Source organism: Morone saxatilis, unplaced genomic scaffold, assembly GCF_004916995.1.
Source record: "Morone saxatilis isolate NCDOM2014 unplaced genomic scaffold, NCSU_SB_2.0 Contig11, whole genome shotgun sequence".
NCBI classification, from domain to species: Eukaryota; Metazoa; Chordata; class Actinopteri; family Moronidae; genus Morone; species Morone saxatilis.
This window is the reverse complement of record NW_023339663.1, coordinates 19,343,809-19,358,963: the sequence shown is the minus strand read 5'-3', so window position 1 is coordinate 19,358,963 and position 15,155 is coordinate 19,343,809. Positions and strand designations below refer to the sequence as shown.

The 15,155-nt window shown below is 39.0% G+C and overlaps 1 protein-coding gene across 3 annotated transcripts in view; it reads right to left on the bottom strand.

Annotated features, from left to right (window-relative positions):
* Window positions 1–1,501: 1,501 nt before the first annotated feature.
* lpin1 (lipin 1) overlaps window positions 1,502–15,155 on the bottom strand; it is a 30,104-nt gene continuing 16,450 nt past the window's right edge. For 2 of the 3 annotated variants that reach the window (XM_035652453.1, XM_035652456.1), the window contains exons 6-23: window positions 13,418–13,492; window positions 13,108–13,200; window positions 12,807–12,921; window positions 11,863–12,100; window positions 11,418–11,570; window positions 11,238–11,331; window positions 10,570–10,769; window positions 10,261–10,354; window positions 8,924–8,993; window positions 7,368–7,460; window positions 7,154–7,218; window positions 6,926–7,064; window positions 6,287–6,435; window positions 5,980–6,066; window positions 5,618–5,770; window positions 5,121–5,235; window positions 4,844–4,947; window positions 1,502–4,715 (exon numbers count right to left, since the gene is read on the bottom strand). In XM_035652453.1, the coding sequence (XP_035508346.1) occupies window positions 4,544–4,715; window positions 4,844–4,947; window positions 5,121–5,235; window positions 5,618–5,770; window positions 5,980–6,066; window positions 6,287–6,435; window positions 6,926–7,064; window positions 7,154–7,218; window positions 7,368–7,460; window positions 8,924–8,993; window positions 10,261–10,354; window positions 10,570–10,769; window positions 11,238–11,331; window positions 11,418–11,570; window positions 11,863–12,100; window positions 12,807–12,921; window positions 13,108–13,200; window positions 13,418–13,492 (2,209 nt within the window). In that variant the 3' untranslated portion in view covers window positions 1,502–4,543. The remainder of the gene's footprint in view (window positions 4,716–4,843; window positions 4,948–5,120; window positions 5,236–5,617; window positions 5,771–5,979; window positions 6,067–6,286; window positions 6,436–6,925; window positions 7,065–7,153; window positions 7,219–7,367; window positions 7,461–8,923; window positions 8,994–10,260; window positions 10,355–10,569; window positions 10,770–11,237; window positions 11,332–11,417; window positions 11,571–11,862; window positions 12,101–12,806; window positions 12,922–13,107; window positions 13,201–13,417; window positions 13,493–15,155) is intronic. The other variant, XM_035652455.1, reaches the window with a different exon arrangement.

The following is a 15,155-nucleotide window of genomic DNA, read 5'->3' as shown; positions in this document are numbered from 1 at the left end:
TAATGGTACATTGTGTTAGCTAATCGTGTTAAAAGGCTAATTGATGATTACAAAACCCTTGTGCAATTATGTTAGCACAGCTGAAAACTGTTGTGCTGATTAGAGAAGCTATAAAACTGGCCTTCCTTTGAGCTAGTTGAGTATCTGGAGCATCAGCATTTGTGGGTTCGATTATACTCTCAAAATGGCCAGAAAAAGAGAACTTTCTTCTGAAACTCGACAGTCTATTCTTGTTCTGAGAAATGAAGGCTATTTCCATGCGAGAAATGCCAAGAAATTGAGGATTTCCTACAACGGTGTTTACTACTCCCTTCAGAGACAAAACAGGCTCTAACCAGAATAGAAAGAGAAGTGGGAGGCCCCGTTGCACAACTGAGCAAGAAGACAAGTACATTAGAGTCTCTAGTTTTGAGAAATAGACGCCTCACAGGTCCTCAACTGGCAGCTTCAAAATGGTACCTGCAAAACGCCAGTCTCAACGTCCACAGTGAAGAGGCGACTCCGGGATGCTGGCCTTCTAGGCAGAGTGGCAAAGAAAAAGCCATATCTGAGACTGGCCAATAAAAGGAAAAGATTAAGATGGGCAAAAGAACACAGACATTGGACAGAGGAAGACTGGAAAAAAGTGTTATGGACAGACAAATCTAAGTTTGAGGTGTTTGGATCACACAGAAGAACATTTGTGAGACGCAGAACAAGTGAACAGATGCTGGAGGAGTGCCTGACGCCATCTGTCAAGCATGGTGGAGGTAATGTGATGGTCTGGGGCTGCTTTGGTGCTGGTAAAGTGGGAGATTTGTACAAGGTAAAAGGAAGGAAGGCTATCACTCCATTTTGCAATGCCATGCCATACCCTGTGGACAGCGCTTGATTGGAGCCAATTTCCTCCTACAACAGGACAATGACCCAAAGCACACCTCCAAACTATGCAAGAACTATTTAGGGAAGAAGCAGTCAGCTGGTATGTCTGTAATGGAGTGGCCAGCGCAGTCACCAGATCTCAACCCTATTGAGCTGTTGTGGGAGCAGCTTGACCGTATGGTACGTAAGAAGTGCCCATTAAGCCAATCCAACTTGTGGGAGGTGCTTCAGGAAGCGTGGGGTGAAATTTCTTCAGATTACCTCAACAAATTGACAGCTAGAATGCCAAAGGTCTGGAAGGCTGTAATTGCTGCAAATGGAGAATTCTTTGACGGAAGCAACGTTTGAAGGACCAAATTATTATTTCAAATAAAAATCATTATTTCTAACCTCGTCAATGTCTTGACTATATTTTCTATTCATTTTGCAACTCATTTGATGAATAAAAGTGTGATTTTCATGGAAAACATGAAATTGTCTGGGTGAAACTTTTGAACGGTAGTGTGTGTATATATATATATATATATTAAACTAAATTATGATCAAATATTTAGTTGCATTTTGACTTTGTGGGGACTAGACGGAAAGCAAGGAAAACAACAGTTGCATTGCCAGAGTAGACAGAAAGTATGACACAAAGAAGCAACCACCTTTGAGTTTATTGAAAAATGTGTCCATTGCACAGATTTATTCAAACTACATTGTTAACAATAGCTTGCACTGCACACTGCTCGGTAGGCTCCTGCTTAGCATAACATAATCTTTACACGGGACAACACACTTCATCAACATCCATGTCGAGACAGAGACAGACTGGATCAAGAGTTTAAACAGATCTTTCACAGAAAGAATTAGGTGATAATCATCAAAAATATGATTTACTACCAAAAAATTGGGAAGAGCATTACGTACATTGAAAAAGACATGTCATCTTTGCTTCCTTTGACTTCCATATTTAATAGATAAAATATTATAATAGATCTTTATGCTATAATTACCAGAAACTGTCACATAATCATGTGAAAAGTGTGTTTTGATTATTAAGTGACACTGACCTCACATAGATCAGAGTCTGTTTTTGAACGGAATAATTATATCTTAAACCTCGTTGTTATAATAAATTATGTCAAAGCCCCAAACTGTCATAATAGACAGTTTTTAGCCAAACAGTTTAATGTCTCTCTGTTTTTTTAGGTACTTCCCTACAAACATCAGGTGACAAGACAGTGACCATTACATCCATGTAAATATGCATATATTTTAACATTACAAAAGCATGCATCTTTTCCTCTGATACAAATTAAACTGGACTCACCAAAAGGCATGTCAACATCATGGTCAACATTAACAGTTTTAGATCAGATCGAGGGTTCATTCCTGATTAGTTTCCTTTAGGCAAAGTCAACCACAATACAGCATCAAAGCACAAAGAGTATATAACAGTATAACAGACATAGTCACACTCAGTCAGACTACAGTCAGATTTCATTTTCACAGTAATCTGCCATTTTGATTTTACTTTTTTTCAATATAGGATACATTAATATCAGGGTACAAATACCCTTGTTAAGTTCTAACTAAAATCTGGTTAATTACTTTGAGATTTGTTTTTCCAGATCATTTAAAATCAAGATGATAGTAGAATTTCTTATTCTTTTTCTTCAAGATATGTCATTCATTCAAAGCTGTTTTCAGCCATTCAATTTTGACTTAACATGAATAAAGGCGGTTTTATATTGGAGAAGCAAGAATTACAAGTATTTTCAAACATACTGTAGTTTGTACTTCATGTAACTGCCGATCATGATGCCCATGATATAAACCAGAGGGACCAAATGAAACAAAGTGATGTAGGATTAACAGCTGATGTTACATCAATCTATTAATCCATGTATTGGCTTTCCTAAAATACCTTCATGTTGATCTATTGCTTTAGTGGTCACATCGAAACTGCCACCTCTTAGTGCAACAGGAGGCAGCTGGTTTAGAAAGACATTTGTAGTAAAGCATAAAATGGCAAAGTTCATTGAATGAGCACCATTAGCAAAGTATCTCAGACAACATATCAGCCCTCAAAATGTTAGCGGATTCTCAAAAAACAAAAACCCTTCATTTTTTACAGTGGTTTCCCCCATTTTAAGTTATACATGTGGTAAAAACAATCAGGCAGACAGGCATCCATCTCACATAAACGAAGTACAGTAGATGTTAACAGAAAACATTTGATAAAAAATTAAAACGTATAAACAACGGAAAATAGGTGCGTTTGTAAAGAGAGATCCTTACAGCATCTGAATATACTGCATTCATTCTCCACTATAGGACAGATAAGTGCTTTACATAAACGTATACTGATTTGTGCAGTAACATTACAACACAAAAAATACATAATTGTAGTCCTGTATGGGCGTATACAGTGATTGCATTGATGAGCATTAGTCGTTAAAATAAAACACACTCTGAGTGATTTACGTACTACATTCTAGCATATCACTGGTGTTAATTTATTACGTACGTACGTATAAAAACAGACAGAAAGAACACAGACTGAAGTTATTTGCATTGTCCTGCATTTATCTTGAGTAATGTCAATGAACACTAGTTAGAAAATGTGCCAGAGCCACATCTTTCACAGTAACTTGGTCAGAAGACCACACACATTTAACTGGACCTGCAAAAGAGTTTGGCACAGAAGAGGACTGGATACACTATCTGTGCTATTTTTGCATGTTCTGGATGATTTTACAATAATGTACTATAATGTGGTGTTTCTGGTGCAAAGTGCTGTGTCTACTGCACTTGAGGTCAGAAAAGAATACTACCACATACCTGGACCAGGTAAAACTTTAACCAAGTCAGTCTCTACTGATTATTTGATGCACAAAACAGGCTGGTTTGAAAATCTGAATTGTATAATTTATATTTTATTGTCAAATGTGGAAACCAGTCTGGAAGGGCTGCTTGCATATAATCCAGCAGAATTTCTGCAAAATATTTTTTTATCTAATTTAACACGATGAGTCCTTATGTTTTAGTGGACTTCATATAGCCATACGGGCGCAAAATAATTGTTTTCATGTGTGTGGAAGCTTTTCTATCCACCGGTGTAAATGAAGAGTGTTGTGGTATGAAGAAGAGACTGGTAACCTGGTAGTCAAAGGAATCTCTTAAGGAGCTAAAAAACATGCAGTGATGGATATTATACTTATATCCTGCAGTGTTGTGCGTTGGCTATGGAAGTTTTACTCATGTGTATGTATGTATGTGTGTGTGTGTGTGTCAGTGCACTTGCAAAGGTGTGATATGAGAGTCTTGAGCACTCCTCAGGCAGCTGTTGAAATGCATTTCCCCTCTTTTTTTCTCAAATCAATTCATTTGCTGTTTTTTTAAACTTATTTGAAATTGACTCAAATATCTGCTTGTGTTCTGCTGAATGATGGCAAGGTGATTTGTTATTGAGGGATATTGAAAACACATTCATCTAATTTGAATCAGTAGTCGCTGTTATAATTATCTTAAGTAACATGTTGGTGCCATGATTGTAAAATAATCAGCATTTTGACATTTTGGCTGCCGGCTACACGATGAATCACAAAACCACTGACCGCAATGTGGTGCCTGACTGTGCTGTGTTGAAAAGCTAGAACACAGCGTCTTCAGTGCTGGATTTGATGGGGGTTTCTTAGCTTGTCTCAAGTGTTTGTGTGTCTTCTTCTTCCTGGTTGATGCCATCAGGAATTTGTTCACTCCAGTAGTTGCACTGGCCAAAGGTGTCAGTGCACGGGAGTTCTGCTCCCTCAGCTCGAACTAGGACTGGAAAGACATGGTCGACCACCTCGCACAGACGCCCAAAGCTGAGAGGGAGACACACAGACATTTACAGTCTGCAAAACTAGAATTCAGACAGTCAAACATATGTGTACACAGATACAGAGTCAGATTAAATGGATGGAAATTATGTGAAACAGAGAATATAGCTTACGAGGAGATATTGGTTTTGGCGTGCTCCTGTATCAGCTCCCCCTTAGGATTGACAGTGAAAATCCTGTTCAGAGGAACACCCACCTCCTTATAGGAATACACATCCTGAAATCACACATAACATCAGTATCACTACCAAAAACAAGAGGTACCAACACTTTAAAAGAATAAAATTCCTTGTGAAATAAAAAACCAAGGCCCCAACAATTCCCCAACTTCATAATGCAGTCCTCTTGTTACAGAGAAAGTACATGCTTGTTCGTGTGCAGTAGTCTCACCGTAGCTCTGTTGCCAAAAGCAGCGTAGAAAGGTTCTGTGTTTGGGTAGAAAAGATGCTTGATGTCTGAGAGACACTCAATCTTAAACTTCTCTGGTTTCTTCTCAATCACCTCCCTACACAACACGACATCAAACACATGTTACTGGGAGTTATGTTTTTATCCTTTTTTTGTGGCTTATCCATGATGCCTATCTGTTCACATGTAATTGGGCTTTGAAAGAGATTAATTAGCTAAGAGATGCAAAATAATGAGGGTAATAAAAGCATAGAAATTTCAACATTTACAATATCTGCATATGACAACAGAAATCTTTGATTAATGGGTGTCTGTGAGCCTCTTTACATGCTATTGCAATAACAATATAAATAAATGATGTTATTACTGTATTATCATTAACTAAAAAATCAATCAATATTTTCAGTTTTATTTTAATGGTTCCATATGAATTCTGATTTTTCAATGTAGCTTGTTTGTACATGTGGCCTGTGACTGACCTGTGCAAGGCAGAAAAAAGGCTGCTGGGGCTGAGCAGCACTGGGCCCATTGGCAGCATGGTTCCCCTCTCACTGACCCAGTGCAAGTAGCCTCGCGTCATGTCAGCCATGCCAATGGCCCTCGCCGAGCAGTACATGAATTTATATCCATTCCTGTGACAGAGAGCTTTTAATTAGCTGTACTTATGGTATGGTTCAAATAAGATATCATTAGAATGATGACCAGATATTACATATATATGAGTTAAAAGAAAATAAACAATGAGCCAAACAAAATAGAGATTAAAATAATAGAATAGAAATAGATTTTGCCAGATTTCCTTAGCTGTATAACTGTGTGCAGATTGTAAGGTAGCACTCACTGGCTGACTTTGTGGTAGAGCCGTGCAATACCCTGGTGGGTCCAGTCTTTACCCAGTGTGGGGAGGATGTGACCCAGGGTGTCTGACCTACAGCGTGACACAAGAGAGCAACATCACACAATCAATACTGATACACCTAAATACAGCAGAGATAAATAGAGACATATATCCAACATCAGATCTGTGTAAAGCCTGACATCGACTGATGAAAAGCTGAAACTGAACTTCCTTGTTTCACAGGCTCTTTTGTCGTCGCAGGTGAATTGGCTAATAACTGTGAAAGCGGGACTATCTTGCTTTCCTTTACCTGGTGATAGTTCCATCTATGTCGGAGATGACAATCTTGTCATCCCAGCTCCAAAGATAGATTGTGCCATGACAGCGACAGGTGCCCTGATACTGAGTGGTCACACTGAACACCACATCATTAGGACCCTCCTTCAGCTGCAGGCTAGCCTGTAAAGACAAACACACACACACACACACACACCGCAAAAGCAAGCACAGACACACACAGATTGAAAGAAGGAAGATTATGCTAAGGATGCTATAATCTGCTGCATCACATACATCACACATATCAGGTGGGGACGATGAAAAAATACATCATCCTGGTTCATTGTGCAAAATGCAAGAATAATATCACACTAATAATAATAATATAATACACACACAGTGTTGCCAACTTTCATCTATCATTACAGTATTTTTGTGGCGATAGAAAATTTAATCCATAAATGTTTTTATTCTTGGTGTCCATTTAAAGATTTATATGTATCCATGTTTGTTTTGTAAGCAGAGACATTTCTTTGCCCACATTCCTGCTTTATCATAGTGAACCATGTGTGCAACATGTGCTAAGTCACTATGGAGCTTTAAAGCTGCCAACTTGTTTGCATGTTTTATTCCCCTTAATGTCAATAAATCCAACTGTTGGAATACGTACCAGCTGCTCTGAGGTAAGCCGAAGAGTCTTCTTATAACAGACGTTGCCAGAACTCATGAGGAGCTCTGACTGGCAGGATCCTGACGCCTGATTGGATGATCTGTGGTCCTCATCACTAGAGGATGACTCATCCTTCATCCTAAAAAGTCATAAGTATAAGATGAAATTATGGAAACTGATAAGAATGTGTTTGAGGGAAAAATATGGTGATTTATAGTCTGAGGTCACCTGTTTACTGAGGGCATAGTGAGTGAACTCTCTCCTTGGTCTCCTTCTGCCTCTGTCACTGATTCCTGAAGTTTACAAAGGTCAAAGGTTGATGGTAAGGAACAAATATGGCTTCCAGCCTTCTATCCTTTCCCCCTCTGACAATCTTTACTGTAAATTATATGAAGGATATGGACAAATTAGACAAATTATATCTGTGTATCTGCATACTTACTGATTTGGAGTCATTGTTTCTGCTCCTCCATGAGAACCACCAGCGTCCTCCTTTCTTTGGCATCTTCTCTTTCATGATGTTCTCCACTGAGGCCTGGAGACAACCATGCACATACAACTCAAAAATGATTGAAAATGTAACTCAAAACTGACAGAAACAGCTCAAAAGAAAGTGAAAACACATGTCTACCCATAAACAGATGAACAGAAAGCACAAAAAATTAACAATCCCAAATGCAAAATAAAACACAACAAACAGGCACAACACAAAATAAAGGCAGTTACAGGGGAAAATCTATGGCACACAAACAAAGGATGCAAAGTAAAACCTGAAAGGAAGAGACTTCTAAAGGTTGTAACAAGACACGCCACAAGGGGAAAGAGAGCGACATGCAAGACAGTTAACAATGGTGGGAAATGATGGTAGGCAGATAAAGACAAAGACATGCCCTGACCAACATCCAAGCAAAGCCAGAAAATATCATACAGGCTGGGAAGGGCTGGAGCCAAACAGACCAGGGAGGCAGTATGAGAAGAGGCCAAAAGCAGAAAACACATAACTCAAACACCAACACTTAGCACACACAAACATTGCATGGATGACGGGAGTAAGAAAATATATAAATAAAAAATAAAAAAATAAGGAGGGGGATAAAGACATGACATTATTATAAGTGTTAGGGAACTAGTTAGATTTAAAGCCATATTTCACTGTGGTATAAGATTGGCAGCTATGATGATTCCTCATTTTAATTACTGGCATATCAGACTAAATAGTACCTAAATATCATGTGTACTGTACAACAGTAACTGAAATGGTTGAATATTGGTAATGACAGTCAGAAACAAATATAAACACACATAATTTGGTAACATTTGGTAGAATTTTAATGAAATAATGAGAGGACGCTGGCAGATGGCAACACTAAACCAAAGTGAAACATCAGATTAAGAAAAATTTATTGCAAAATGCTGGGAGTGCACAGGAGAAAGTGATGCAGGAGGGTGCAGAACACTAAAAGACACCAAACTCAAGCTGACAAATATAATGATAATCAAAGCATTGTATTCTGTATAACCTTACCCTGAGGTACAGGTATGTTGTAAGTAAGTAAGTCAATTATTTTAATCCCATGATTAAAAAAAAGAAGCCCTGAGGCATTTGTACTTAACTTGAGTATTTCATTTTCTTCCTAATAACATTTCAGAAAGAAATATTGTACCTCTTACTCTACTGCATTTATCTGACACTCGTAGTTTACTTTGCAGATTCAGATTTTAAATTATGATGCATTTTATAGATTAGTATATAAAGTACTACAACATAAGAATGCTGCTTACACACTAATGCACCAGTAATCATAATCCAGTAATATAATGTATAATAATATAAAAATGAGAGGGTCCATTTTGTTACACAATGAATACTTTTACTTTAGCTGATATACAATTGAAATAAATCTAAATACTTGCCATAAACTGATAGTATGAAACATACATTTAACAGGAGACAAGGAGACAAATGAGAGTATTTGTGTATCACTGTGGTGGTCTTACCTGTGGCAACGGTTTCTGATAGACTTGCATGGCCAACATGACAGGAGCTGCTGTGTTCCAGTTGTAGTACCTACAACAGATGACAGAGAGCGCTCTAAGCACTTCTTTACACCTCAGACTTCAATCTGCAAAAGACAGTCGGCACATTTGATTCTTACTTTCTTGCCGAGAGTTAGATGAGAAGAGCAATACCACAATCAGAGGCATCAATCTTCTGATCTAGCTTTAGGCAAGAGAAACAGGTTAAAGCATTTCTGCCAAAATGTCGAGGCTCTGTTTCTTACTGCAGCATTGTTTCAACCTCCCCTTACAAGGACAAAAGGAGAAACTACAGTGGCGGAAACAAAAAAGCGAACAGCTCTTTCGCTAGCAAGGACCACACCAATATCAAGTTAGGTTTAACTGATTAATTAACAGAATGAAAAATGTTGTATTATGCTTGATAGTGACTTTCTTGTATGCTGTTGTATTGTTGGGAAACTTTGTTTGGGAATCCGCCATAGCACTCGGGCATGAGGGACCCCCTAGGACCCCTTGGAGAGTAGGAATGAGAGTAAGATATAATGAATAGAAAGGGGTGGGGGAGGGGCGTAGAATACAAGAGCAAAAGGGGAGGAGAGGGGTTAGTAGGGTATGGGAATCCCCGAAGTGACATGATTGAGGTGTGGTCCTGCTCTTGAAACTCCGCTAACAGCTTCAATCCTAGACCCTAGTGTTTGGTTTGTTTGTTCTGGACAACTGTAGAAACATGGCGGTTAAACATTGCTGTGTCCATGGAAGGCAAACTGCGGTGTCTAGATATAAAAGATACATTCTGTCAATAGATCCTCCTAAATCTTAACAATGGAGCTTCAACTTATTGTTGCCAAAGATATAAATATGCTTTTCATATACACCGATCAGCCATAACATGACCACCTGGGCACGCTGGTGGTCATAATTTTATGCAGCCCCATACACAACAAACTGTGATGCACTGTGTGTTCTGACACCTTTCCATCAGAACCAGCATTCACTTTTTCAGCAGTTTGAGCTACAGTATCTCCTCTGTTGGATCGGACCACACAGACCAACCTTCACTCCCCACGTGCAATCAAAAATCCTCACGCTGCCCATTTTTCCTGCTTCTAACACATCAACTTGGGGACACAATGTTCACTGGCTGCCTACTATATCCCACCAACTGACAGGTACCATGATAAAGAGATAAACAGTGTTATTCACTTCACCCAACAGTGGTCATAATGTCATGGCTGATCGGTGTATATTGTCATAGTTTCTAATTATTTATTACAATTTGCTATTAAATAGTAATAGTATAGTTAATCAATACATACTTGTTTCCTATTTTGACCACCAGGTTAGGGTCATCAATAATTGAAGGGTTTTCAGAGAACTGCTGGTAGGAAATTGCCCTCTCCTGGAACTGCTCTGTGTCATAAAACATAAACATGGTACATACAGAGGCAAGAATACATACAGATTGACAGACTGATGTTTAAAAAAAAAATTCTAAGAATAAAATTGTCAATCTATAACAGAACGAGACATTAGACAAGCATTTTTTTAAAAGTAAAAATTAAACAGCAATGTAAGCTTAGGTTTTAGGCATCTGTCATTGCCTCCTTGTACATTCCTTAACCTACCTCTTGTGATCTCCCTATTGTCAGTGAGTCCTCCACACAAAGAGATGGCGACATGAGGCAGGGTCGCTATTTGGTCAGACAAACTGTCTACGCCGCTGTCCATCCCACTGCTGCCCACTGACTGTGGGGACTGGTTAGCGCTCCGTACTCCCATCATCATCATCTCTGAGTCTCCCCTCATGGAGCTACCACCTCCATCACTGAGGGTAGAGAGAAACATATACATTCTCATTCATCTCTGAAAAATACTGTTGTGATGGTGTGGGTCAATTAGATGATTATGGTCAAACAAACACAAGCCTCAAGTGCCTTAAAGTGTCTACACAGTGGTATAAAATGTAAAAAATTAAAAAAAGCAGCAATGTTGATGTGCACAGTATAGTATAGTAGTATAGTATAAGTATAATTATTTACCTGTAATATTCAGTATTTAAAATTAAAAAATCTGTTTAATTTGTAAAAAAAACGTTTTCAGAGAGTTTTCTCATCTCTTCCATGGTGGCCACTAGAGGGGGAACTACACCACATGACAGCCCTTTATACAGTTTGTGTGTGTGTGTGTGTGTATGAGTGTGTGTGTGTGTGTGTGTAAATGGGGTGGATTATGTTTTGTACTGGTATGAAGGCATGCACATACATGTTCGGCACATCTATGTTTGTTACTGAACCTTTTAGGAAAGTAGAGAGCAGCTACTTCAGGCTCCAGCTCTGTAATGTCATCCAGGTATATGCCATCAGATCCCAGGTGTTGGCTTCTCTTTTCTAACAAGAGACAATATCACACATGATCAGACATAATAGATTATATTTAAAACATTTAGACATTGTATTTTGATGGAGCACTGTACCTTTCTTCTTAGAGGGCGAATCAGTTCTTCTGATGGGACTTCCTCTATTCCCACCTTGATCAAGATGATCAGGGAGAACCCTGGGAGACACTGAGCAGGCTGTTAAACCCTCCATCTCTCCACATGATAAGCCGACACTTTCCACCTCTCTCCCTAAGGAGAAAATAGCACATAAACAAACTCATGGGTCCCAGGATGTACTGACACACAAGGTTAACTTCAGAATTTCCTGCTAGGATTATTCATCACACTTGAATTGGAGAAAGTACTATAGTCTGACAGAGAGGTGGTGTAGATGCCTGTAACCTGCAAACAACTTCCACTGTGGTTCAGAGGGCATTATCCTTAAATAATATGTTAAATACAAATGAAGATAAATTAACAATAACACAATTTAGTATGTCATTATGCACATTAAAAGCAATATTGTCCTCCATATATCTACCTTCATCTCCTCCAACCCTGTCCTCAGTCTTAATGCTTAATCTGACCCTGGCTCCATTTTTGCTTTCCTCTGTGTCCTTTTCCCCACTGTGAGCAGCAGTCTCCCCTGGCTGGGGAACATAAAGACTGAGTGAGGGGGGTCCAGTGTCACTGATGGCTCTGAAGTGAGTGCTGGCAGACATCGGGATGGAGACTGCTATGGCAGAGTCCTGCTTCTGGTGGGAAGTCAGGAAGGATGGCTGCGAGAGAGAGGGGGAGAGAGAGAGAGAGAGAGAGAGAGAGAGAAACAGAAATCAAACCTTTCATCCTTTTTTGGACTCAAGTATGTTTCTACCCTTCCTTGCCTTATGTCTGTTTAAATCTCTTTATTTTGGGAAATACCTTTATTTGCTTTCTTTAGATGGGATGGTTGATACCACTGTCAAATATGGCAAATATGTGGCTAGAACCAGCTGCCTGTTAGCTTAGCTAAGCATAAAGACTGGGAACAGAGGGAAGCAGATAGCCTGGCTGTGTCCAACGATTACATAATCCACCTACCAGCACCTCCAAAACTCACTAATAAAAACCATCTAATTTGTTAAATCCATCCAAAAATCATGGCTCAAAAATGACGTTTCAAGGTTATATACTATTATATAGACTATTTCCTGGTCAGGAGCAGTAACTTCCTAAAGTATCTGCTTTTTACCTGGCATCAGAGGTGTTGGTTGGTGGATTTTGTTACTGTTGGGTACCGTTTCCAGATTTCATTCAAAGCTAGGCTAACCTGCTGATGTCTTCATATTCAACATACATGTGGTATCAATCTTCTTTTTTTAATTTTCTTCAAGAAAGAAGAACTGTTGCTTTCAATGTAGTGACATTTTTACAACACATGTAGCAACATGTAATAAGCAAAAGTAATAACATGCGCAGTGTGTGTGTGTGTGTTTGTGTAGATACCTGGGCAGCCTGTGGCAGCTCCCCCCAGGTCCACAACATCTCCGGGTTGTCTTTGTTCTGATTGGTTAGCTCTGAGTCGCTCTTCGGCGTTGATGACCATGAATCGTCAAGGCTGCTGGGAAAGTGACAGACAATCAGTTTGTGCTCTTTAACAGATAAAGTACTTTTAACATACTTAATAAACTTCAAAATACTAGAAGGAAATACAATATTTGTATGTCTGTTTCCTGCAAACTGTGTGCTTTTCCTTCATCAGTGCAGTATTTCCAGCATTCAGAAAGGGTTGAATTGAAGGTGATACCTAACAGCGGAAGAGAAGTGAGAGATCTGCTGAGGACAGGAGATGGACAGACCACAGGGGGGAGGGATAGAGAGAGTCTCCTTAAACACATTACTACAGCAAGATAAAAGAAGACAGAAAAAGACAGAGAAAAACAGAAAAAGACAGAGAAAAACAGAAAAAGGAGACAAAAATAAGAAAAGAGGGAGAGACAATGAATCATGATTACAAAAAATACAAAACATCCTTAGAACAACATGAACGGGACAAAAGAAGTCAATAGAGATAACTAGAAAGTGAAATAAAAAAGAGGATAGGTTCATAAAAGTACCTCTGTGAATGGGTCCAATCAGTGCCAGGGCGTGTGCGAGTGTTGGCTGCAGACCCCTGATCACCATACACAGGTCTGATCACAAACACACATATAGAGGGGGACATCAGTCATATACACATACATTATTTCGCAACGTGTGCACACACCTTCAATAAAATATTTACAAAAAATGTGTTTAGTGATTTGCTTATGCTCATAAAAATGACCTGAAACTCATCAAAACACCAATAACAGTCTAACATCTTTACTTTGAACTTTGACTTTTGCAGCCTGTTTGACTGTAACCACGTCACAAACCAGCCTAAAACTTGCATATCAACTACAGTATTAAGTGTGACATGAGGCAGACACACATTCTTTCGTATCTTTATGGGTTTAAGGAATTTTCCCGCCGTGCCGTGTGCCAAACTTCCTAAAAAAAGCTTGGAACCCCTGCAGTAAGGATGCACTGAGAGCCATTATTTCAAAGAGACAGAGAACACTGTGGGAACAGGACAAATCCCTGGAGCACGTCCCAATAACAGCAGAGCTGGTTTCAAAGGGCTTTAAACACGCACATACGTAAACCCAAACATGCACACACATGCAGGCTCTTACATGCTCATCTCACTAAATTGTTACTAAGCATTGACTTTGAACCACTGAAATGGTTTTACTGAATCATTGTCTTCCTAGTAATGGCCTACTACACAAACACACAATTTTATGCCAAAGTAATACAATTTTGGTCATTTCACATGAAATGCCTAGATTTATATTTTTCCTCTGGGTTCAGTAGGAGAAAGCTGATGTCAAGTATTTTGCACAAATTGGGATTTAGCAGCTGTTGAATCAGAATCTGATGACAGTTGATGGGTTGTTGGTAACTGTCAATCAAATCTGAACACCCACACAGTGCTGGTGAAGCAGGTTGGCTGGGTTTTTGAGGATGCTACTATTAATAAATAATACCTAAGGATGTTTTCTTTTTACTCTTTTTTTAAATGGTACAGAGAAATAATTAAGATTTAAAGCCAAGTTTTAAGGAGTTTTAAGGGACACAGACTTTTGATTCATTTGATCACTCAAAAGTACAAATACCAAGACCACGAGTCTACAGCCATGCTAGTGGCTCTCTGAGGCTGTAGCCTACTTTGGCACAGGATGGCTTTGGACTAAATGATAACTTCAGCTCACTAACATGCTAACAAAGACAATGCAAACATACTAATATATAGCAGGTATATTGTTTCACCATTTCAGTATAGCATGTTATGATTTTTTGGTAATTAACAAAAAGACATGGCAATCCCAACAAATAGTTGTTAAGACTGTGAAGTAGTAAATAAAGTAGACCAGTGTGGTTGACATGCCATCCATGGAGCCGCCCTGCTAGTGCAGCTAAAACTGACATATTCCAGTTTGAGCATTAACAGAATGTCCTGAGGGCTTTTTTGTATTCTTTTCTTTTGATTCATTTGGTGCAAATGCACGAGCCCTTTTGTAGACAGCTTACACAGTCATGCATGAAAACACATACACACATACACAGTGTCTCAATGCTTAACACAATTAGAGGAGTTATTGGCAGTAATTCATCTGTTCACAAACAACATTGTGACTGCTGATGAGGGTTGTTTACCACTGCAACGGAACAAACTGACTGGCATTTAATAACCTCTCTCTCTCTTTCTCTTTCTCTCTCGCTCTCTCTCTCTCTCTCTCTCACACACACACACTCTCTCTCTCTCTCTCT